The sequence below is a fragment of the Salvelinus alpinus genome, chromosome 21, assembly GCF_045679555.1.
Source record: "Salvelinus alpinus chromosome 21, SLU_Salpinus.1, whole genome shotgun sequence".
NCBI classification, from domain to species: domain Eukaryota; kingdom Metazoa; phylum Chordata; class Actinopteri; order Salmoniformes; family Salmonidae; genus Salvelinus; species Salvelinus alpinus.
This window is the reverse complement of record NC_092106.1, coordinates 21,443,040-21,468,034: the sequence shown is the minus strand read 5'-3', so window position 1 is coordinate 21,468,034 and position 24,995 is coordinate 21,443,040. Positions and strand designations below refer to the sequence as shown.

Below are 24,995 nucleotides of genomic sequence, written 5' to 3'. Positions count from 1 at the left end.
TAGTGCCCTACTTTTGACCAGGGCCCATAGGGGAATAGGGTGCCATTTGGAAAATATCTACCATATCAAATTCTATTGCACAGATAGGACTTCTTACTTTCGGGTAAGCTTTCAGGTGGAGAGGCTACTGCAAATTGGGATCTAAGTGATTAAATGAAATGTCAGAATCACTTACGCATCTGTATATCCTGGCAGCTTCTTCCTCCACTTGGGTTTTTTCAAGGGCTGTCCGTCATCATCCACAATAAAGTCATCGATATCTGAGGAAATTTAAAAAAAACACTATGACTCAAATATTTTCAAATGGCTAACTCAAAACAACTCAACTGTTTATAGATGAAGAAACTAACATGTTTCATACCAGACTCCTCATCGTCCTCCTCCTCATCCTCCCCGGGATGCAAAGGCACATCCAATGCCTCACCCTCATCCGCTCCCGTCCCCATGAAGATCTCATCCGCTATCATGTCCTTCTCATGGGCCTCCCTGACATCTTCATCTCCCTCCTCATCCTCATCATCCGACATGTCTCGCAAACGACGGAACTTTTGCTGTTTATGATGATAAGGAAGGAGTAGAGATATCAGGAAAACATTTTAGTCAATCTACTTTTACATAGTATTTTTAGAGAGTGGGACCATGGGACATGACACGAGACCTCCGCTGTGTGTTATACAATGTCCATGATGACAATGAATTTTGCTTGTCATAATGGCATCGGAATATTTACCCTTTTCACTTTTACTCCCAAATTCTCCTCAATGAGATCAATATCATCATCATCCAAGCGGTCGTCAAAGCCTGTAGACAGAAATCGCAAGATACTCAAACACCAAATGTGATTATTATTGGTATGCATGATTCTGCTGCACACTGTTAGGTGTCACAAATCATGAAGGCTTGAATCTGAATGGGCAAAATAGAATCAAAGGGTTTACGACATTATAGTTTATTCAATGACTGAAGACATAGCCTACAATGTGGCTAGGAAGCAATCACAGTGCAGCCCAGACATGAATAAATACAGGACCAATTTATGAATGACCACTTACTTCTCTTCCTCTTACGGTGTCCAATTTCCTCCCCAGAGTCACTATCACCTTCTTTATCTTTATTCCCTTCTTCCTCATCCTCTTCCTCCCCTCCCCCTTCATCCACACCATCATCAATCAGACCACAGAGGTTTCCATCTGCATCTTGATCCTCAGTATTCTCCTCTTCCTCCTCCTCATCTAAGTCACAAATCAAGAAGTTGTACATTGTTAACATCGATCTTATTTAGGGTAGTTGTGATGATGATAACTCTGTCAAGGAACATCTTTGAAATAAAATCTAAATGATTCACATGCTGTACAATGAATAGATTACCATCATTTGCTGCAGCATGCTTCAGTGCCTTTTTCTCTGTGTCCTCTGGACTCCCAAATTCCTCCTCAGACTCCTCTGCTTCCCTCTCGATGAAATCCATGTTTAGTGGCTGTTGAAGAGATAATAAACAACATGATTTTCATTAGCTGGTTATGTGTCAAAGAACAGTTTTTGGAAATAATGTTATGGGAAAAAATTATTCCATCATTTAAAAACGTTAACCAATTTATTACACCATATTTTACAGTTTACGTGTTTAAGTATGGCTATGTCATAAGAAAACCTTATTGTAAATAATGAAATATTAGGCTACAATAAGCTATGATGATAAAACGCTGCTGTCTGCCATGGCTGACTGGTAGAGATGCAGTAGAACAGTATTATAGCCAGGGGGCAAAGACATTGCTAGATATCACAAGGTTTAGCTAGTTAGCTACGATAAAAATGTATGACTTGGCAAATAAGCAAAGGTACCCGTAGCTATCCAACGGATATCAGGCTGGAGCTGCAGGTAGCATTCTTCTTAGCTACAACAACATAGCTAACGTTAGCTAGCTTGCATAACAACAATGGAAAGAGATGGCTACCAAGCTAGCCCCATCTACTGTAGCTAGCATACAGCTGTATTGCCAGAAACAGCTGGCTGACTCCCATTGCCCATAACGGTACATACCTATGTGACAGGAGGCAGGACCGGCTCCCTTTTAAGTTGACTGATTAGCAAAGCGTGATATGGAAAATAGATTCATTTCTTAACGACAAAAATGTATTAGCTATCTAGGCGCAAGCAAATTTCCAAGACTGGAATGCAGAAAAATCCCTCAAACTCTAAATGAAGGCGAGGCACGTCACAGATGAACACAGCTCTCCTTGGATTGCAGAGTGCAATCCTTGCATTATACTTTTCAATGTTTTCGTGTGTTATTTTTCTAGTGTTATGCTATGTAACATAATATATTTTGTATTTGCATTACTTTTCAATGTCTTCTTTTTGTAATATTTGTCTGTAACATAGAACATGTTATTCAGTTTAATTGGACCTTGTGTTTAATGTATTGCACACAAAATTCACTTGAAATATAACTTTATTTTAGAAAACACATTAATTAAAAAAATTATCCAAATACTGGTGGAAAATTGCATTAGTGTTGTTACACAATGTCAGTATTATCAGGTTGTATCAGATTGTAAAGGGGCTGTAGTGTAGCCTACAATCATTTTCATGGCAAATAATAATTTTCGGATCAGACCAAAAATCACAATTCAAAATCTCCACAATCCTACAGCTTTAAGCCAACGTTAAATCCTCTTTGAGATGAACAAGGTGCATCAGATTCCTCCTGCAGGACTGCTCTATGACACTTGCTCCACAGGTCGCATTTGAACATCTCCAATCTAGATATGTAAAGACAGGAGTATGGTAGTTATTATTTGTCAGATTATGGAAAACGTTTCCCCCATTCATTCAAACATTGATGGAAGTGAACAGAGTGTGCAAAGAATACTGAGACAGACAAGTGTCCTACTTACGTGAACATGTGGCGGTGTGCCTAAGACATACGTTACAGCACTGGCAATGTCGACTGCTTCCAAACACTGTAGGAAGGCAGTAGAATTATAACGTACACATTCAAAAACAATCATATAGCCTGTATGCACAGATATCATTATTATTGTTATTATTCACCTTCATACTGTTGTAGGTAGCAGCAGCCTTCTCTGGATGCAGGCTGTGAAGCCGGAAAGCAAATTCTGTTTCCACCATACCAGGAGATATACACTGTTCAGAGGAAAACAGAAACACAGGGTTAGTGACAGTTTTACATTAGATGGCTCTAACGATTACATTGTGCATTAGCTAGATAAATCGGTTGATTTGTAAACATCAATGTGGTCTATTATGAGGACACACTGGCCTGATATTGTGGAGTGTTGCCAATAATAGAACACCATCGTTTTCAGCAGTGTACTATTAGTGTACAGTACTCACAATATGACAAATTAGCACAATTCAGTGCTGGGTGGCTATGGACGACTGATCAGCTCATTGACAATAGAATGAAATATTTCTAATAAGAAGACTAAGAATTAATAACTTACCGTGGCTCGAATGTGGGTTTTAGCCTCTCGCAGCTCTTGCCGCAGCTCTTCTGTCAGGGCAGTCACAGCATACTTGGTAGCACTATAGAAGTGTGTATCAGCACTGAAAACTACACGATGTCCACTCATACTAGAATAGAAGAAGATACATTATGGTTTGTACTACCAGTGGATTGTCCAAAGAAAAGCATTCACTGCAACCTGAGTCCAATTGCATATCTGGAGGTAGAGATAGAGTTGTACGGTACCTGTTTATGTTGATGATATGTCCATCATCCACCTTCCTCTCCTTCATAGACTGGTATGCCTCTCGTGTGCAGATAGACAATGCAATGACGTTCACCTGTAAAATACATCCGTTGAATATCAATGTGATATTAAATAATGGACTGAAGAAAGTGTGACGGCCATCCCTTGTTTTTTTATTAATAAATAAGGTCAGTAACAACACAGAGATTGAAACGTATATCAATAACAAATGTTATTAAATGATGGAGAGCATGACACAGGATAGCGAAAATCATGCTTTGCTTTTTGACTGTAAGTCGCTCTGGATAAGAGTGCCTGCTAAATGACTAAAAATAAAAAATAAAAGATAAATATGGACAGCAGTTGACATAAACACAGAGATCATTGACAGTGACACCTACATCAATCATTGTCCTCCAGCCATCGGTTTTGCCATTCAACAGTGACTCTGAATGGGCCAGGCCAGCATTGTTGATGCACACATCCACTCCCTGATGGAGAGTCTTGATGGCAGAGAACATGGAAAGGATCTCCTCTTCATTTGAAAGGTCACATTTGTAGGGAACAAGGGTGCCACTGTGCCCAGCGCTCTGACACTCTGCTGCCAGTTTCTAAAATCAAGAGGTAAGATGACTTCATGCATTATGTTCCAAAGGTTAAAACACCATGGTGAAGCCATATGAAAGTAATTCCCAAATGTGCTTCATTTGACACATAATATTTTCTATAATATCATATACTACTGTGAGTACTGTGGCACACATCATAAAAGTAATGAAACAGTTTGCAAAGAATACTTCACAATTGGTATAGATCAGGTGCCATTAGACTGTAGTAATCTATAATAAACCTAACCTAAAACGTGTGATGCAAACCTTGTGACAGAATGCAGGTGACATGTCAATTATTTATTTGTTGGCCCATATATGCTACATATGAAATAGTGCAGTAAGTGTGTATTTTGAATTTGTGAAATTGTTTGATGTTATATGAAAGTAGAGGGATTTATGTTTCTAGAACCGTACCGCAATTGATAATCTATTCAGTATTTGGCTGTTTAGTTTTCCAGCGCCAATTCGCCCTTTAAACAAAACATGTAAGGTCATTGGAGTAAGGTTAGCTCCTTTAGTCCAATATTGGGCTAAGATAGTAGTGCATAGTGCCTAGTCAGCACAGTTCAAAAAGTAGAAACAACAAAAAGCCTACACTAACGCTTTACGTCACATACATGGCCCACCTCTATTTTCTCGACGTTCCTGGCACAGCCGACAACCTTCATGCCGTGCTGGACAAGAGCCTTGCATATCGCCGCTCCGATTCCAACAGAAGCCCCGGTAACAAGCGCCACTCTACCTTTCCAGCGATCCATAATCTATCAACACAACTGGATACTGTATTTCCTAAAGTTGCTCAATTGTATACTGTTCTCAAGTTGTTTAGAATTTTGCAGAGTATCAGCAACGTTGTATCCATTGATAGGTGCACAAACTCCCTAACTCGTGCCCAATGAAACTCAGGCCAAACCCCTTGTCCCGCAAATGATTGAATATTCATAGGATGACTGATTGCTGTTCGAGCCCTTTCCTTTCCTGTTTTTTATTTTATTTAACCAGGCAAGTCAGTTAAGAACAAATTCTTATTTACAATGACAAACCCAAACGACTCTGGGCTAATTGTGCGCTGCCCTATGGGACTCCCAGTCACGCCCGCCTGGATTCGACCCAGGGACGACAGTGAGGCCTCTTACACAGAGATGCAGCGCCTGTCCAGACCTGACACGTCGCGTGCGTCGCAAAATTGGTTATACCCACATGGGTGATTGAAAGACGAACTGTTTTGCCAGTAGTTGTGGTAATAGAATGAAAGTTTAGATGCGATTACCATATAAAGTAAACGATGAAAAAGCCTTGAAGGAGGAGAGATGACTAGAAACGATTCGGTTGGCCGTTTTATGTGTGGATTAATTGTTGGAGAAGAGGTCCTTGTGCATTTCAGGTAAAATAACAACTCAATGTTTATATCCCAGGACAAATTAGCTAGCAACAGCAAGCTAGCTAACTAGAACAAATTAACGTTAGCTAGCAAGTGCAAGCTAACTAGCTAAATTGCCATACATGTTTAATGCTTTTCGACCTGTCCCCAAATTAATGTCATTGGTTCAGAGTTTGTTTTGATATTTTAACCTGCGTGTCGTGATCGCGTTTGGTGTGGGGGGGGGGTAAAATAAAATTATGCACGATAGCGCACAATGGCGCACGCGCGCAGCCGGTTTGGGCAAGGTGTTAGACTGCTGCGCCACTCGGGAGTCCTATAGCCCTACTCTAGTGAAATGTAGTGTATTTAGCCGGATACTCTCTCTGTCTGCCAATAAAAAAGATGCGTGTTAACTTCAAATACATTTCAGCAGGGGCACAACTTTGGTTTTAGAAGTGGGGGAACATAACATTATTATTATAATTTTATCTGGTTAGATAAACACTCCAAACAGCCTACCCAGCTGCTCGGTGTCTGCAGGGTCCATAAGCACACCGTTGCCTCGTTTTGTATCACATTCCAATTATTCAACTGAGGGGGACAAAAATGCAATTTCAGAATGTGGGGGATATCTCCCCGTCCCCAGTGAAAGTTAGGTCCCTGCTTCAGGGAACACAGAACCTGATAGTTTCACAATTTGATAGGCCTATATGTATATCCCTTTGCAACAAATTGCTGGTAACTACAGTGCATTCGGCAAGTATTCAGACCCCTTGACTTTTTACACATTTTGTTACGTTACAGCCTTATTCTAAAATGGATAAAATCGTTTTTTCTCTCATCAAACAATACCACAAAAAAAGGTTATTGGAAATTGTTGCAAATGTATTGAAAAACAAAACTGAAATATTGCAATTACATAAGGATTCAGACCCTTTACTCAGTACTTTGTTGAAGCACCTTTGGGAACGATTACAGCCTCAAGACTTCTTGGGTATGACGCTCCAATCTTGACACCCCTGTATTTGAGGAGTTTCTCCCATTCTTCTCTGCCGATCCTCTCAAGCTCTGTCAGGTTGGATGGGGAGTGTCGCTGCAGAGCTATTTTCAGGTCTCTCCAGAGATGTTAGATAGGGTTCAAGTCCGGGCTCAGGCTGCGACACTCAAGGACATTCAGAGACTTGTCCCTAAGCCACTCCTGCGTTGTCTTGGCTGTGTGCTTAGAGTCATTGTCCTGTTGGAAGGTGAACCTTAGCCCCAGTCTGAGGTCCTGAGCGCTCTGAAGCAGGTTTTCATCAAGGATCCTCTGTACTTTTCTCCATTCATCTTTCCCTCAATCCTGACTAGTCTCCCAGTCCCTGCTGCTGAAAAATCCCCACAGCATAATGCTACCACCACCATACTTCACCATAAGGATGGTGCCTGGTTCCGCCAGATGTGACACTTGCATTCAGGCCAAAGAGTTCAATCTTGTTTTCATCAGACCAGAGTCCTTTAGGTGCATCTGGGAAAGTCCAAGCGGGCTGTCATGTGTCTTTTACTGAGGAGTGGCTTCCGTCTGGCCAATTTTATCTAAAGGCCTGATTGGTGGAGTGCTGCAGAGATGGTTGTCCTTCTGGAAGGTTCTCCCATCTTCTCAGAGGAACTCAGGAGGTCCAGGTTCATGGTCACCTCCCTGACCAAGGCCATTCTCCCCCAATTGCTCAATTTGGCTCGGCGGCCAGCTCAAGGAAGAGTCTTGGTGGTTCCAAACTTCTTCCGTTTAAGAATGGTGGATGCCACTGTGTTCTTGGGGACCTTCAATGCTGCAGACATGTTTTGGTACCCTTCCCCAGATCTGTGCCTTGACACAATCCCGTCTCGGAGCTCTACGGATTCCCTTGACCTCATGGCTTGGTTTTCGCTCTGACATGCACTGTCAACTGTGGGACCTTGTATAGACAGGTGTGTGCCTTTCCAAATTATGTCCAATCAATTGAATTTAGCACAGGTGGACTCCAATCAAGTTGTATAAACATCTCAAGGACGATCAATAGAAACAGGATGCACCCAAGCTCATTTTCGAGTCTCATAGCAAATGGTCTGAATACTTATGTAAATGTTATATTTAAAAAATAGTAATTTAAATCTACAAACCTGTTTTCGCTTTGCATTATGGGTATTGTGTGTAGATTGATGAGCGGTCTGAATACTTTCCGAATGCACTGTAGATTACATGTTGTCAACAATCGAAGCCAAGTCCATCTGTTTCGCTCCATAGTTGCGTATGCTTCAGTTTTGTTGCTAAATAACGAACCCTGGTTGATTCACAGGTAGAACGCTTTTGGTTCCAAATATAACCGTTTTGGGTTCCATGTAGAACCCTTTCCACAGAGTGTATAACAATGAGCTCCAACATGGATTTGTAAATGATGTCATGTGAGGAGTATTCGAGAAGCGTTGACATTACACATGGACTCCTGGGGGTTCTGGAGTGGTCTGACATCCAGGGCTGGTTCCAGACATAACCCACCTAGCAAAATGTTGTTGAAAAGACGACTATGCCTGACGTCCAATCTACGTTCGGTTTTGGTTGAAAGTGTTGTTGAAAATACTTGTTTTTTATGTAATTGAAAAGACGACTATACAAAGATGTCAGTCTAAGTTCGGTTCTGGTTGAGAGTGAAAGTTGAAGAGACATCTTTTCAGGTCGTTGCTTCGACGATTTAAACGTAATTCCAAAGTACTTGCATACACACAGACACAGTATAAAAAATGTGTCTATGAACAATTTTATTAACAATCATACATCACACCAGTATTTACACACAGTATTCATTTACAGCATTCAAGTGCTAATTGTCTGTATTCCATTCCTGAAGAAGCATGACTGAAATCTCCTACTCATATTTCAAACATCCAGCTTGACAAAAGCAAAAAAAAACATTGTTCCATGCCTCACCATTAAGTAAATGATTGCCAATACATATTAACAAGGGGGTTTCCATTCGGTTTTGATATTTACATTTCATGTAACATTTAATAATCATTTATGTAACCAACTTAGAATCTATTTGTACATTTATATTGTCTACAGACAGGTTAAATAAAGATTTTAAGCCTTGAGACTATTTAGACATGGATTGTGTGTTCACGACATACTGTAAGTGGTCGCTTAGCTGTCTATCTGCCCAATGGCAAAATAGTATAATTGCAACGTTATCTCTCCACCCATGGCAAAATGTGTAGAATTGCAGAAAACTTGCTTTTTAAACTGCAACATTTTCTCTATGTCCCTTTGCAAAATGTGTAGAATTACAGGAAAAACATTTAAATAAATCTCTCCACAGGTCAAGAGGGGGGCCACTAAAATGTTTTGCGGCGAGGTGTGCCCCAACCAAATCTTGCTTAGGGCCCCCAAAAGGCTAGAGCCGGCTCTGTTGACATCTATTGGGGTGACTCTATTTCTGCCTCTAAGGTCAGTACCCATCTAGCACATAACATTCTGAGAACCATATGTTTCTTAAAGCTTGGTGAGTGTGTGGTTGTCCTATGGCTATTTTGCATACAACCTTCCCACCACATTTTGGGAATGGTGCAGGATAGTTGCTTGGCTTTGGAACATTCTCAGTATGTTTAACCTTTTACTGCATTGTGCTAAATCAGAGTCACACAGTGTTTCTTGGTAGTCTTAAAAAAAATATTATTTGAAACAAAAGTATACCCCTCACACACATGGTTATGGGCTTAAAAACAAGAAGACACCGGTACCATGTCAGATATAGATTTGAAATGTATTCAATTTTGAGCTTGCATCCCAATATTACACTTTATATACATCACAGAAGACGGAAATATAACAAAACCATTTCAGATAGAAACACCAGATTTTCTGTGGGAAAAAAATAAATACTGTTAATTAATTATAAAATCATGAAAAATCATGACAAATTCCACCCATGAGGCCACAAGAGGGTGCTTTGGTAATTAGACCGCAGGTAAGGAACTTGACCCCAAAAAAGTAACTTTCTTAGTATTTCATTACTTAAGAGAATGTTTCCTAAAAGCTCAAACACGGTTACATTTCAGTTCAATTTTAGGAATGTTCTAGGAACTTTCTTCAAATGGTTTGACACTGGGAATATTCTCAAATAGTTCAGAGAACATTAAGAGTGTCAAGGTTGTGCGCTACTGGTGTAGAAGTCAGGTGCAGGAGAGCAGAGTTGTGATCAGGCGCACACTTTATTTGGCAGAAGCAAACAACAGACGGACGCAACTGCGTCAAACAAACCTCCAGCCATAGGCAAAAGTGAAAAGCGCAACAAAGTCACAAGGATGCAAAATGTTTAACAATTAAACACACCACGGGTTGAACATGGTACCTGGAGAAAAACCAGCCTGGTGTGTCACACAAAACACGTAACAAAAACAGTTCCACACAAAGACATGGGGAAAACAGAGGGAATATATATGTAGTGTGATTAGGGAATGTAAACCAGGTGTGCGAGGAAACAAGACAAAACACATGGAACAATGAAAGTGGAGCAGCGATGGCTTGAAGGCCAGTGATGTCGACCGCCGAATGCCGCCCGAACAAGGAGAGGAGCCGACTTCGGTGGAAGTCGTGACAAAAGAGCAATGTTTGGCTTTGGGAATTTTGCTACTTCAGCATAACATTTCCTACAGGTTTCTTCATAGTTCTATTTAAAGTCATGTTCTCGAATTGTTCCGAGGACGTTAAAAAACCTTCCATGAAAACTTTAGTAATGTTCAGAGAACAGTCTAAGAATGTTATTTAAAAACATATACATTCCGTTCTCAGCATCAACAAAACTCTCTCTATCCTCTATCTTGTTAAGTGTGTTCAGGTTTGTTGGCCATGCCCACTAATTGGCTACACCTGATCTTAATGAGTGCTTGCTTCCTTTGAAACGGGGTCTGTTTGAATAGACTAAAATAAACAGATTTGTATGCGTAAAAAAACATGGCATGCCAGCTCCATCCTGGTGGTGAAGTGGACTAATTACATGGATAGAGAACAGAAGACTATAGGTTTGAATCTCACTGATGCCGTGTCACAAAAAAAGAAATGTGTTTGCATTATTAATGCCTAAGGAAATACATTTCCATGTGTCTTATCTGTGCTTGGAGTTTTTTTTAAAGTTAACAAAAAATAAGCTAGTAATGTTTAAAGTCTTACTGAAACATTCAGTGAAAGTTTTAAGGAAGTTCTTGAAAACCCCCTAAATAACCTATAATTTCCATTTTCAGAGCCTTAATAAAACCACCCAGAGTAAAACATTCTCAGAACCTCCATGCAACCAAAAATAAACGTTTCCAGAACAGGCAGTGTTCACTTCTATTCTATCAGTCAGGTAATTTATGGCTTCGTTCCCAGAACCAACAGGAAACCAAAAACGTATGTTCCCACAACTTCCAAGGAAACAAATGTAGTGCTGTTTATTTATCGTGTGAGAGTACACCACATCTCAAATCATAAAATTATATGCCAACTATCTAATCAGTAGTTCTGAGGAAATAGCCTACAAGCAGTATCTCACTAATGTATTCAATAGTTTTGACTCATATCTGTCTATAAATCACTCTTGACTGGAGTATATGACATTTATTAACGAATTCCCATCAATGTATAGATAACAAATGATAAGGGAACAGCCTTATGTAAATACATTTTATCAACAGGTATGGATACAACCTAGTGGGAGGAGTTGCCTTTTCTATTGGAACTTTTATGAACTAGGTGCTCTGCTTATTGGCATTATTTGGAACATAACTTAATCCGTTTGACACAACCAAACACGAATCACAATGAATTTACTTATTTCATTTTTCTTTGCCACCATTGTGAAGATTCAAGGGGCAGGTGAGTGTGTTCATTTATTTATTCAATCCTAGTAACTAACATGGGTTGAGACTTGATCTATGTGTACTTGCATTGGGTTTACAATGTTGAGGAAGCTACTCTGAAAATGTAGTTAGCTAAGTTATGAAGCTAAATATATTACAAACTACAGTAAACGCTTGGTACTTTGGAATTCCACAACAAATATCATAGAAATGCATTAATAAAATAGTAATTTTGTCTGAGATGTAATAAAACAAAGAACTGATGTAACTCACAGTAGCAGATCAATCAGAAGGCAAAATGTTCAGTGTGTATGAAATATAAATGGTCAATTATAGAGACTTGATCAGCCCAACTGCCTGCTTATTGTAAGTAAATATCCAATGTTTTCTCATGAAATGCACTGGAATGAGAGGGAAATGATGACATTTTGTCAAAGCTTACCCCACTATGTGGTGATGAAACTACTGAATTAGATACATGATTTTGAAATTCAACTACCACTTTCTCAGAGAATGAAATGTTCTGAATTTCTATCTATTTCTATCACCTGTGGCAAGTTAACCTTTCTAATGCTATCTGCCAAAAGCCAATAACATTGGGTGTTCCTTTACGCTGTCTGTATCTGATTGACAAAGGTTAACCTTAACAGTGAACTTTGCCACACATCTTTGTCCTTAAATCCCTTCTCTAGATTGGTGCTACCAGTCCCAGGTTACATGCGGTGGCAACTGCACAGGTAAACCATATACAGTACATATGTGACAGTGTAGATTGCCTCTGTGTTGTATTTTGATTGGCAACAGGTGTCCAGAGGATGATGCTTTATTTTCTGATAAAGAAACAAACATCCATAAATTAAATGTTGTGCTGCCCTTATGCACCAACTATTCTGTAAAGTATTAATTAACAACAGGGTACATGAATAGCCATGCTAGCCCAATGACGACATGTGCAGAGAAAACTACAATAACGCAAATCAATTCAAATGTTATTGGTCACATACACATTTTTTTAAATAACCTTTATTTAACTAGGCAAGTCAGTTAAGAACAAATTCTTATTTTCAGTGACGGCCTAGGCACAGTGGGTTAACTGCCTGTTCAAGGGTAGAACGACAGATTGTACCTTGTCAGCTCGGGGATTCGAACTTGCAACCTTTCGGTTACTAGTCCAACGCTCTAACCACTAGGGTACCCTGCCGCCCCACATGGTTATCAGATGTTAATGCGAGTGTAGCGAAATGCTTGTGCTTCTAGTTCCAACAGTGCAGTAATATCTAACAAGTAATCTAACAATTCCACAACAACTAATACACACATCTAAAGGGATGGAATAAGAATATGCACATATAAATATACGGATGAGCGATGACCGAGCGGCATAGGCAAGATGCAATAGATGGTATAAAATACAGTATATACATATGAGTATGTAAGATATGTAAACATTATTAAAGTGTCATTATTAAAATTACCAGTAATCCATTTATTAAAGTGGCCAATGATTTCGAGTCTGTATGTAGGCAGCAGCCTCTCTGTGTTAGTGATGGCTGTTTAACAGTCTGATGGCCTTGAGATAGAAGCTGTTTTTCAGTCTCTCGGTCCCAGCTTTGATGCACCTGTACTGACCTCACCTTCTGCATGGTAGCGGGGTGAACAGGCAGTGGCTCGGGTGGTTGTTGTCCTTGATGATCTTTTTGACCTTCCTGCGACATTGGGTGCTATAGGTTTCCTGGAGGGCAGGTAGTTTGCCCCCAGTGACGCGTTGTGCAGACCGCACCACCCTCTGGAGAGCCTTGCAGTTGTGGGCAGTGCAGTTGCCATACCAGGCGGTGATACAGCCAGACGGGATGCTCTCAATTGTGCATCCGTAAAAGTTTATGAGGGTTTTAGGTGACAAGGAAGTTAGAGTAGCAGTGATCCAGTGTATTGCCCGCACAAGTGCTACAATCAATACGCTGGTAGAATTTAGGTAGCCTTGTTCTCAAATTTGCTTTGTTAAAATCCCCAGATACAATAAATGCAGCCTCAGGATATATGGTTTCCAGTTTGCGTGGAGTCCAGTGAAGTTCCTTGAGGACTGTCGTGGTATCGGCTTGAGGGGGATATACACGGCTGTGACAGTCACCAACGAGAATTCTCTTCGGAGATAATATTGTCGCCATTTTATTGTAAGGAATTCTAGGTCAGATGAACAAATGGACTTCCTTTATGCTGTTACGATTACACATGAGTCGTTAATTATGAAGCATACACCCCCGCTAACTAGCTAGCATGTACAGCATTCACAAATCAACAGATACAAATCACAATATACTGGTAGAAGACCATAATATTACAATGTCAGTGACTATATAAACTCAATATCTGTGTTTTAACATAATGGATTGATAAGGATTTTCATGGGACAATTTTACTTGAACCTCTTCCACATACAGTAGAAATTGAAGAGGTAAGGGAGGGCAGGGAATGTTTGAGGGAGAATACAGAAGGAGAAGGAAGTGTGCGACATTAAAAAGGGAACTTACAACAACAAAAGGAATGTACACTAATATCAGGCATGGGAACTACTACAATTTTGTGTAATTATAAAACATGAAATTCAACACTTGTTGCACATATATTTGCTAAAATACCCATTGGAATCAAAGTTCTTTAAACATTTTTATTTAACTAGGCAAGTCAGTTAAGAACAAATTCTTATTTTCAATGACAGCCTAGGAACAGTGGGTAAACTGCTTTGTTCAGGGGCAGAACAACAGATTTTTACCTTGTCAGCGTGGGGATTTGATTTTGCAACCTTCCAGTTACTAGTCCAACACTCTAACCACTAGGCTATCTGCCACCCCAAATCAAATATAACGAATGTTCTGTCTCAATATTCGCTGAGAAGGACCTGATGGTTGGGCAACGGTTGCTGGGACATGTGACGGAAGAGCCCAATCTCCAATTAACATTGTGACGAGAAGAACCCTACCAGACGGACGCCTTACACCATTCACATTCACTGGGTACCAAGAGGCTTTCCATGGTTTCATCACAAACAATGGTCACACTGGTAAATTGCTATATAGATGCTGCATTACATTTACAGTACAATGTCCCCTGCTAATGATACAGTATATTAGCATGGTGTATTGTAGTTGTATTGAACATGAATAGCAAGGCCTATTCACCGTTTTAATGCCTTGATATTTCACAGATTTGATATAAGCTCAAAGCTCCATAACATAGACTGAACAATACAATAGTACAGTACATGCAAGGTCCATGGACTCCACATATCTGCTCTTACATGGACTAAAGCTTTCATATCTCTGCAGTTCAAGTGGACCTGCCTGCCACAGCGAAGGTTCAGGGTGGAGATCTGGCGGTGCCATACAAGGCAGTACAGCTCCACCTGCACTGGGGCAAGGATGGAGGCCCTGGATCAGAACACACCATTGATGGAGAACGATATCCCATGGAGGTTTGGTGACCAAAAGAAAGGAAACATTCACAATCCATTTTCATGGTCTTGATTTGTGTTTATTGCAATGTTTTATGGTCATTTGGGTACAGTATGTGTACAGTAATTATACAGCAATCACATTTACATACACTATGAATGTTCACATTTTATTTATTTATCCTCAGCTGCATATTGTTAATATAAAAGAGGAATACAACTCTTTGGCTGAAGCTCTGAAAGACCGTGCAGGGGTTGGAGTTCTTGGATTCTTTTATGAGGTATTAACTATGAGATTATTATGAGATTATCCATGAGATGTACAACTGTAATATTTTTATTTGGGTTGTTAGGACATTTGATTGATTGATACTTATCTTATATTTTCAGGAATCAAGAAGCTCCAACAAGAAATATGACGCCATTGTAAATGCTCTGAACACTATCAAACATCCCAGTAAGTCATATAATCCCATAAACAACAGGCCTTGTTATGTAATATTTTATGGGATGGATCCAGGTAGATAATACTCCAGGATCAGGATCATACAGGGATAGGCCTATGTGAAAGTGCCCATAGTTTCCAGTCACATTGGCATAAGTGCCAAGAGTCTAAAGTACAACTGGCATTTTTCAAAGATTTCAAAAGTTTAATTGTCTCATGTACAAGATACAGCAGGTGTAAAATAGTACAGTTAAATATTTAACTTCTTTAGGATTGGTCAGTCCCCTGCAGGTTGAGCTAACATAGGCTAATGCGATTAGCATGACGTTGTAAGTAACAAGAAAATTTCCTAGGACATAGCCATATCTGATATTGACAGAAAGCTTAAATTCTTGTTGATCTAACTGCACTGTCCAATTTACAGTAGCTATTACAGTGAAATAATTCCATGCTATTGTTTGAGGAGAGTGCATAGTTTTGAACATGAAAACTTATTAATAAACAAATTAGGCACATTTGGGAATTCTTGATACAAAATTTGGAACAGAAATACAATGGTTCATTGGATCAGTCTGAAATGTTGCACGTACATTGATGCCATCTAGTGGCCAAAATCTAAATTGCACCTGGACTGAAATAATACATTATGGCTTTTCTCGTTTAAAAAATTATTGTACCAAAAAAATACAAAAGAACTGATTTTTTTTAATTTGTATTATCTTTTACCAGATCTAATGTGTTATATTCTCCTACATTCCTTTCACATTTCCACAAACTTCAAAGTGTTTCCTTTCAAATGGTACCAAGAATATGCATATCCTTGCTTCAGGGCCTGAGCTACAGACAGTTAGATTTGGGTATGCAATTTTAGGCGAAAATTGAAAAAAAGGGGCCAATCCTTAAGAGTTAACTTGCAAGCTCTTTCCCAACAATGCAATAACGGTAATATACAGTTCCTCCAGAAAGTGACTCCTGTGGTGGGCCGGGTGCAGTGTGGCTGGGCTGGGCTGTGTTTTGGAGGACGCACTGCTCATGACCTTCACCTCTCCCGAGTCCGTACAGGAGTTTCAGCGATGAGACAAGACTGTAACAATCAATTGGATACCACGAAAATGGGGGAAAATGTTGTCAAAGTGAAATAATGTTTTTAGAAATGTGTACAAATTAATTAAAAATGAAAAGCTGAAATATCTTGAGTCAACAACTATTCAACCCCTTTGTTATGGCAAGCCTAAATAAATTCAGGAGTAAAAATTAGCTTAACAAGTCACATAATAAGTTGCATGGACTCACTCTGTGTGCAATAATAGGGTTTAAATGTTTTTTATGACTACATCATCTCTGTACAATTTTTTTTATGACTACATCAGATCAAAATAAAATTGTATTTGTCACATACACATGGTTAGCAGATGTTAATACGAGTGTAGCGAAATGCTTGTGCTTCTAGTTCCGACCATGCAGTAATATCTAACAAGTAATCTAACCTAACAATTTCACAACAACTACCTTATACACAAGTGTAAAGGAATGAATAAGAATATGTACATAAAAATATATGAATGAGTGATGGCCGAACGGCATAGGCAAGATGTAGTAGATGGTATAGAGTACAGTATATACATATGAGATGAGTAATGTAGGGTATGTAAACATTATATAAAGTGCCATTGTTTAAAGTGGCTAGTGATACCTCACACATACAATTATCTGTAAGGTCTCTCAGTCCAGCAGTGAATTTCAAACACAGATTAAACTCTATTGGTAGATGGGTAAAAAAAGCAGACATTGAATATCCCTTTGAGCATGGTGAAGTTATTAATTACACTTTGGATGGGGTATCAATACACCCAGTCACTACAAAGATACACCCGTCCTTCCTAACTAATTTGCCGGAGAGGAAGGAAACCGCTCAGGTGACTTTAAAACAGTTACAGCATTTAATGGATCAACAAAATTATAGATAGGTTAGTATTATGGACTAATTGACAGAGTGAATTGAAAGAAGCCTGTACAGAATCAAAAATATTCCAAAACATGCATCCAGTTTGCAACAAAGGCACTAAAGTAATACTGGAAACATTTTGGCAAAGCAATTCGCTTTTTGCCCTGAATACAAAGTGTTATGTTTGGGGAAATGTAACGATATTCCTCTTCGTCTGATGAAGAGTAGTCAAGATCGGACCAAAACGCAGCGTGGTAAGTGTCCATGTTAAATTTATTTAACTCAGAACACTAAATAACAAAAACAACAAAAAGACGAACGAAACCGAAACAGTTCTGTCTGGTGCAGACACAAAGACAGAAAACAACTACCCACAACACACAGGTGGAAAAAGGCTACCTAAGTATGGTTCTCAATCAGAGACAACGATTGACAGCTGCCTCTGATTGGGAACCATACCAGGCCAAAAACATAGAAAAGGACAACATAGAACAAAACATAGAATGCCCACCCCAACTCACGCCCATATCAAACCAAAATAGAGACATAAAAAGGGATCTCTAAGGTCAGGGCGTGACAGGAAAATCCAACACATTACTGTGTACCCCTCTTCATATTTTCAAGCATAGTGATGGCTGCATCATGCGTATGCTTTTAAATCGTTAAGGACTAGGGAGTTTTTCAGGATAAGAAAGAAATGGAATGGAGCTAAGCACAGGCAAAATCCTTGAGGAAAATCTGGTTCAGTCTGTTTTCCACCAGATTAATTCATCTTTCAGCATGACAATTACCTAAAACACAATGCCAAATCTACACTGGAGTTGCTTACCAAGAAGACAGTGAATGTTCCTGAGTGGCCGAGTTATAGTTTTGACTTAAATCTACTTGAAAATCTATGGCAAGACCTGAAAATGGTGATCAACAACCAATTTGACATGGTTTGAAGAATTTTGAAATGAATAATGGGCAAATGTTGCAAAATCCATTTGTGGAAAGCTCTTAGAGACTTACCCAGAAAGACACAGATGTAATCGCTGCCAAAGGTACTTCTACTCAGTATTAACTCAGGGGTGTGAATACTTATCTAAATAAGATATTTATGTATTTCATTTTCAATAAATGTACAAACATTTCTGAAAACATGTTTTCACTGTCATTATGGGGTAATGGGTGTAGATGCGTTAAAAAATAATAATTGTATCCGTAACACATGAAATTGTGTAATAAATCAAGAGGTATGAATACTCTCTGAATGCACTGTAGATGAGAAGAAACACGTGAAATACGAGAAAAAAGAAAAAAAATTAACAGTTATTTACAGGTCAGTGACAGTACCATTAATACAATGTGCAGGGGTACTGGAGTGATTGGGATAGGTATGAACATGTAAATGGGGTAAAAGTGACTAGTAGCAGGATAAATTGCAATGTTAATAATAATCATAATAATCAATAAAGCAGCAGTGAACGGTAATAGTAATCACTATAATCACTATGGCAGCTATGTGGTGTGTGCATTGTGATGTGTGAGTGTACAGATATAGGATTTTAATTTGAGCCAGCCTACTACAGTAGGAAAATAATCCTGCAGCAACAGGAAATGTGGATTATAATTAATGGACATTTTTGTAGGTGTTGATACATTTTTTGTAAGGGGAAATCAAGTCTGAAATTTCAAGGTGGAAATGTGAGAGTTTCCTTTTTTGCGAATGTTTAGACCAATTTCTAACATGTATGGACCACTGATGTATAAAATAACCAAGACCTTAATCACGCAGCTGACCAATCCCCGCAATATTTTAGTTCTGGGTTAACCAAGATTAACCAAGAAGAAGTGACTGGCTGCAATCCACACTTTGGTTTTGGTAGAAAAGTCACTGCCAAGAAACTCCTATGTTAGCATTTTTAGACTAAAAACATTATTTTACCTAGCATAACACTATTACAACAGGGTGACTGTTTTGGAATAAAATTGTAAGTATATTTTCTTAAACATCCACTGTATTGTGTGCTTATTGTTAAACCATTGATATGTCCTAGTTGTCATTTTGAGACCTTAAGGAGCATTAGGTACTGCTGGAATGTTTACCTGTCACGCCCTGACCTTAGAGAGCCTTTTTTATTCTCTATTTGGTTAGGTCAGGGTGTGACTTGGGTTGGCAAATCTATATTTCTATTTCTTTGTTGACCTTGTATGGTTCCCAATCAGAGGCAGCTGTGTATTGTTGTCTCTGATTGGGGATCATACTTAGGCAGCCCTTTTCCCACCTTAGATTGTGGGATCTTGTTTTTGTTAGTTACTGTGTAGCCTGCAGAACGTTACGTTCGTTTATATTTTGTTGTTTTTGGTGTTCATCTAATAAAGTAAGATGTACGCTTACCACGCTGCACCTTGGTCTCCTCATTCCATCAACGGACGTGACAGAAGATCCCACCACCAAGTGACCCAGCAGCGTGCCCAGGAGTGGAGGACATCCTGGACCTGGGAGGAGGTAATGGCAGGGGACAAGACCTTGCCATGGAAGCAGGCGGAGGCAGCGAGAGTGGAACAGCAACGAAACCAGGAATCAAGGAAACGACGGAAGCCCGAGAGGCAGCCTCAAAAAAAAAAAAAATGGGGGGGGAAACACGGGGTGGTGAGTGGAGCAAAGGTGGGAACAAGAACCAACTCCCTGTAATTACGATGAGGAGTTGGTCACGGGTCAGATACCATGTTTTCCGGTTCGTGCCTCAAGTGCGCACCCTTAGCCCGGTGCGTTCTGTGCCTGCTTTCCGTACTTGCCGTGCTAAGGTGAGCATCTGTCCAGGACGGATTGTGCCGGCTCAGCGCTCCAGGTCTCCAGTATGCCTCCTCGGACCAGGATATCCTGCGCCGGCTCTACTCACTGTGTTTCCAGTGCGCCTTCACAGCCCAGTGCGTCCTGAGCCAGCGCCCCGCACTTGCCGGGCTAAAGTGAGCATCCAGCCAGGACGGGTTGTGCCCGCGCTACGCTCCAGACCTCCAGTGCGCCTCCACGGTCCAGTACGTTCTGTGCCTGCTCCACGCACAGAGCCTCCAGTGATGATCCATGGCACGAAGCCTCCAGTGATGATCCATGGCACGAAGCCTCCAGTGATGATCCATGGCACGAAGCCTCCAGTGATGATCCATGGCACGAAGCCTCCAGTGATGATCCATGGCACGAAGCCTGCAGTGACGATCCATGGCACGAAGCCTCCAGTGACGATCCATGGCCCGAAGCTTCCAGTGACGATCCATGGCCCGAAGCATCCAGCGACGATCCAAGGTCCGGAGTCTCCTGCGACGGTCTGCAGTCCGGAGCCTGCGGCGACGGTCCCCGGTTCGGTTCCTCCGGCGACGATCCCCGGTATGGTTCTTCCGGCGACGATCCCCGGTTCGGTTCTTCCGGCAGTGATGTACGGTCCGGAGTCCACGACGACCATCTACGGTCCGGAGTCCCCGGCGACGATCCCCGCACCAGAGGCGCCACCGAAGTGGGGGGAGCCTTAAGCGGAGCAGGGTCTGCGTCCCGCACCGGAGCCTCCACCGAGATGAGATGCCCACCCGGACCCTCCCCTATAGGTTCAGGTTTGCGGCCGGAGTCCGCACCTTTGGGGGGGGGTACTGTCACGCCCTGACCTTAGAGAGCCTTTTTTATTCTCTATTTAGTTAGGTCAGGGTGTGACTTGGGTGGGCAAATCTATGTTTCTATTTCTTTGTTGGCCTAGTATGGTTCCCAATCAGAGGCAGCTGTGTATCGTTGTCTCTGATTGGGGATCATACTTAGGCAGCCCTTTTTCCCACCTTAGATTGTGGGATCTTGTTTTTGTTAGTTACTGTGTAGCCTGCAGAACGTTACGTTCGTTTATATTTTGTTGTTTTTGGTGTTCATCTAATAAAGTAAGATGTACGCTTACCACGCTGCACCTTGTTCTCCTCATTCCATCAACGGACGTGACATTACCAATGGCATGTTCATCTTTTTGTGAGAAATTATACTGGTCACTCAAAACCAGGGGTTGCAACCGGTTCAGAGAACAGAAATGAAAACCGAAAAATAACAAAATGTTCAGAGAAACGGAAACAGAACCAGGAACGAAAGGGATCTCTAGTGTTACGAAACAGAACTGTTATTTTCAAATCTTGAGAACGAGTTAATAACATTCTTTTTAGTTCCAAAAATATTCCTAATGTCTAGTATGTACTTCTGTATAATTAGAATGTTAGAATAGCCTAAACATGTTCCAATTCACGTCATGATGCTCAGCGTTTCAAGCCAAGCAGCATGTCGCTCTCTCCCGACCCGTGAAATTTCAGTCGGATCTTGCGCCTGCACTTATCTGACCAATCAAACATGTAAACAACGCTTACCTCTTGGGCTCCCGAGTGGTCTAAGACACTGCATCTCAGTGTAAGAGGCGCACTACAGTCCCTGGTTTGAATCCAGGCTGAATCACATCTGGCCGTGATTGAGAGACCCATGGTTTGGCTGTGATAGGCCATCATTGTAAATAAGAATTTGTTCTCAACTGACTTGCCTAGTTAAATAAAAAATACTTGTTCCACAGCAAGCTGCTCAGTTGGCACTATTTGGAGGAGTCATTTAACGAGCTAAAGGTAAAAATGAGTTCACAGTTTAAGAAATGAACAAAAAGGAACTATATGAACTGTTACCTTTTGGGGGTTCAAACCGCTTTAGAAATTTATTTTCTGGTCGGAACACTGGAACAACAAAACATAGGGGTTCTGCTCGGAACGGAATGATTGGAAAAGTATTTCGGTTCCAGCCCCTGCTCAAAACATTTATAAAGTATTTATAAAGTATAAATATCCCACACTTTAGATGAGTCCACGCAAAAATACTTAACTAATGACTAGTAAATTATCTTATAAATGATCTTATGAATCATTATTAAATAGGTTACTAACTTTTACAAATGTGGGTGTAAATGATGAATAAAATATTGAATAATCCATTATAAATGCTTTAATACGTGGAGTTATTATAAAGTGCTACCCAAGATAAAAATGTCCTGCACTGCAATTAAGATCCTAGATCTGTATGTGTGTGGCGTCAGTAGTGAGTGTGTGAGCGTGGGTGCATGAGTGCGTGTACATGTGGGTATGTGTGAATGAGAAGAGTGTCAGTGTGTAGGTGTGTGTGCCTGAGTGGTAGAGACCTGTGGTTGAGCATAGAGACAGAGCAGGTAGTCAGTGCGGAAAGTCTGGAAGGGAGGGCAGGGGTAGTTAGCTTCTTTCCCCAGGCCATAAGACTGTTGAAGAAGTTATCTCAGTGCCTGTTGGTTCGAGACCCGATGCTCCGGTACCGCCTACCAGACGGGAGCAGGGAGAACAGTCCATGGCTCAGGTGGCTGGAATCCTTGGCAACTGTATATTTATTTTCCATTGTATTTATTGTGTCCAACTTTAGGCTCAAACACTACCCTTAGTGAAGTGTCCCTGGACATGCTCATCCCCTCTCGGAGTAATATGACCAGCTACTTCCGCTACAATGGCTCTCTCACCACACCTGCCTGTGTAGAATCTGTCGTCTGGACAATGTTCGAAAATACTATTCCTCTCAGCAGGCAACAGGTGCTTTATAGAATCACCTTTGACATTATACTGTACCTCACCTATGTCACCTTTATACTTGACATTATACCTGTACAATCATACAATTACCTGCTGTCAGGAAATTAACTGTAAAACTGCAAATGGTTAACTTTGCCCCATAACAATTTGTGTAGAATTGCAAGAAATTAGCCGTTTCCTCCCAAAACAATCTCAGAACTTTTGGGGGCCATTCGAAACTGTGGTACGCCACTGGTCTAACATGTTTTCATCTTTGTGTCTTACAGCTTGCTGCATTTTCTCAGCTTCAGTTTGCTGATGGAAAGCCTATGGTGGGAACCTATCGCCCAGTCCAGCTATTGAATGGTCGCCAGGTGTATCGCTCTGGAAGTCAAGTTGTCTTAGTCAGCACTCTGCTACTCATCACCTCTGTGATATCCGCCATTGGACTCCCACTGCCCAACTAAATACCAGGATCTTTGGATTTGGGTATCAGTGAATTAGAGTGCCTGATATTGTCAAAATCTCAAGTGCTTATATTTCGCTTTGCTATGCAGATGTTCTCTTTCAAGTTTACTTTACTTGCCAAATTATAGTTGATACAGTTTATTCAAGGGGGTAATGTGTTTAAGGACACAGCATAAAAATGCACCAAAACATTTTATATTTTTATTGTTATGTATAAAATAATACTTGAGATGGCATTGAGCCAAGCATTGTTATTACCCTCTTATTACCTTCATATCATTATTGTTAATATTTAATTAACCTCAAACTTCCTATTGTTATTGAACGGTCAATGTCATTATGTGACCTGTGCTTTCCACAGAACCAGCAACACAACTGTTGAGAATCAGTATCAAAGCACTGGAACTCTGATCTATATTGTTCGGTAACAAACCACATTCATGTATTTTTTGTATAAATAAAATCAAATTGTATTGGTCACATACATATGATTAGCAGATGTTATTGCGGGTGTAGCGAAATGCTTGTGCTGCTAGCTCCGACAGTGCAGTAATATCTAACAAGTAATATCTAACAAATTACACAACATATACCCAATACACACAAATCTAAGTAGGAATTAATTAAGACTATATACATATAGACGAGGGATGTCAGAGCGGAACGGACTGTAGAATAGTATTGAGATGAGTAATGCAAGATATGTAAACATTATCAAGTGAATGAGATACCGTAGAATAGTATAGAAAGAGTATATACTGTACATATGAGATGAGTAATGCCAGATATGTAAACATTAAGTGACGAAGATACCGTAGAATAGTATAGAATACAGTATATCCATAAGAGAAGAATAATGCAAGATATGTAAACATTATTAAGTGACTAAGATACCGTAGAATAGTATAGAATACAGCATATACATATGAGATGAGTAATGCCAGATATGTAAATATTATTAAAGTGACTAGTGTTCCATTATTAAAGTGGCCAGTGATTTCTAGTCTATGCCTATAGGTAGCAGCCTCTAATGTGCTAGTGATAACTGTTTAATAGTCTGATGGCCTTGGGGCGGCAGGTAGCTTAGTGGTTAGAGCATTGGACTAGCAACCGGAAGGTTGCAAGATTGAATCCCTGAGCTGACAAGCTGAAAATCTGTCGTTCTGCTCCTGAACAAGGCAATTAACCAACCCACTGTTCCTAGGCCATCATTGAAAATAAGAATTTGTTCTTAACTGACTTGCCTAGTTAAATGAAGGTAAAATAAAGATAGAAGCTGTTTTTCAGTCTCTCGGTCCCAGCTATAAGGTGTACCAATTCAGTTAAAGCTATAAAGCCAACAACATATTGTTTTTTCTTCACTTTCTTCACACTAACTAAGAACAGTGGCGCTGCGGTATAAGTCACTGCATCTCAGTGCAAGAGGCGTCACTACAGTCCCTAGTTTGAATCCAGGCTGTATCACATCCGGTTGTGATTGGGAGTCCCATAGGGCGGTGCCCAATTGGCCCAGCGTCGTCCGAGTTTGGCCGGAGTAGGCCGTCATTGTAAATAAGAATTTGTTTTTAACTGGCTTG

At 40.4% G+C, this 24,995-nt stretch overlaps 3 protein-coding genes across 5 annotated transcripts in view; 1 reads left to right on the top strand and 2 right to left on the bottom strand.

The window, feature by feature from the left end:
- LOC139548056 (transcription elongation factor SPT6-like) overlaps positions 1-2,257 on the bottom strand; it is a 45,958-nt gene extending 43,701 nt beyond the window's left edge. The window contains exons 1-6 of one of the 2 annotated variants that reach the window (XM_071357369.1): positions 2,042-2,257; positions 1,369-1,477; positions 1,053-1,232; positions 731-801; positions 362-551; positions 176-260 (exon numbers count right to left, since the gene is read on the bottom strand). In XM_071357369.1, coding sequence (XP_071213470.1) covers positions 176-260; positions 362-551; positions 731-801; positions 1,053-1,232; positions 1,369-1,468 — 626 coding nt within the window. In that variant the 5' untranslated portion in view covers positions 1,469-1,477; positions 2,042-2,257. Of the gene's footprint in view, positions 1-175; positions 261-361; positions 552-730; positions 802-1,052; positions 1,233-1,368; positions 1,478-1,842; positions 2,017-2,041 lie in introns of those variants that run through there. The other variant, XM_071357370.1, reaches the window with a different exon arrangement.
- A 178-nt stretch (positions 2,258-2,435) lies between these two features.
- On the bottom strand, positions 2,436-5,388 carry LOC139548055 (dehydrogenase/reductase SDR family member 11-like). Of its 2 annotated transcripts, none has more exons than XM_071357367.1 (7): positions 4,946-5,388; positions 4,119-4,328; positions 3,717-3,811; positions 3,469-3,598; positions 3,056-3,148; positions 2,899-2,964; positions 2,436-2,763 (listed from the first exon to the last, which is right to left on the bottom strand). In XM_071357367.1, the coding sequence occupies exons 1-7, from the start codon at positions 5,084-5,086 to the stop codon at positions 2,722-2,724; spliced, it is 777 nt and encodes a 258-aa protein (XP_071213468.1). In that variant the 5' UTR covers positions 5,087-5,388; the 3' UTR covers positions 2,436-2,721. The 2 variants fall into 2 exon arrangements, with proteins under 2 accessions (XP_071213468.1, XP_071213469.1); XM_071357368.1 differs by having other exon boundaries at positions 4,955-5,378.
- Positions 5,389-5,431: 43 nt separating this feature from the next.
- LOC139548054 (carbonic anhydrase 4-like) lies at positions 5,432-23,898 on the top strand. The gene is made up of 9 exons (XM_071357366.1): positions 5,432-5,712; positions 9,021-11,554; positions 12,231-12,275; positions 14,432-14,596; positions 14,862-15,007; positions 15,175-15,267; positions 15,377-15,443; positions 22,808-22,971; positions 23,238-23,898. The coding sequence occupies exons 2-9, from the start codon at positions 11,500-11,502 to the stop codon at positions 23,415-23,417; spliced, it is 915 nt and encodes a 304-aa protein (XP_071213467.1). The 5' UTR covers positions 5,432-5,712; positions 9,021-11,499; the 3' UTR covers positions 23,418-23,898.
- The last annotated feature ends 1,097 nt before the right edge of the window (positions 23,899-24,995 follow it).

Excerpts from the sequence above, each read along its gene's own strand:
- LOC139548055 (XM_071357367.1), bottom strand. The coding sequence starts at position 5,086 with ATGGATCGCTGGAAAGGTAGAGTGGCGCTTGTTACCGGGGCTTCTGTT. Across the intron at positions 4,329-4,945 it reads AGAAAATAGAGGTGGGCCAT|AAACTGGCAGCAGAGTGTCA; the intron begins GTATGTGACGTA and ends TCTTGATTTTAG. Across the intron at positions 3,599-3,716 it reads CATATCATCAACATAAACAG|TATGAGTGGACATCGTGTAG; the intron begins GTACCGTACAAC and ends CTTCTATTCTAG.
- LOC139548054 (XM_071357366.1), top strand. The coding sequence starts at position 11,500 with ATGAATTTACTTATTTCATTTTTCTTTGCCACCATTGTGAAGATTCAA. Across the intron at positions 14,597-14,861 it reads CACAAACAATGGTCACACTG|TTCAAGTGGACCTGCCTGCC; the intron begins GTAAATTGCTAT and ends ATATCTCTGCAG. Across the intron at positions 22,972-23,237 it reads TTCCTCTCAGCAGGCAACAG|CTTGCTGCATTTTCTCAGCT; the intron begins GTGCTTTATAGA and ends TGTGTCTTACAG.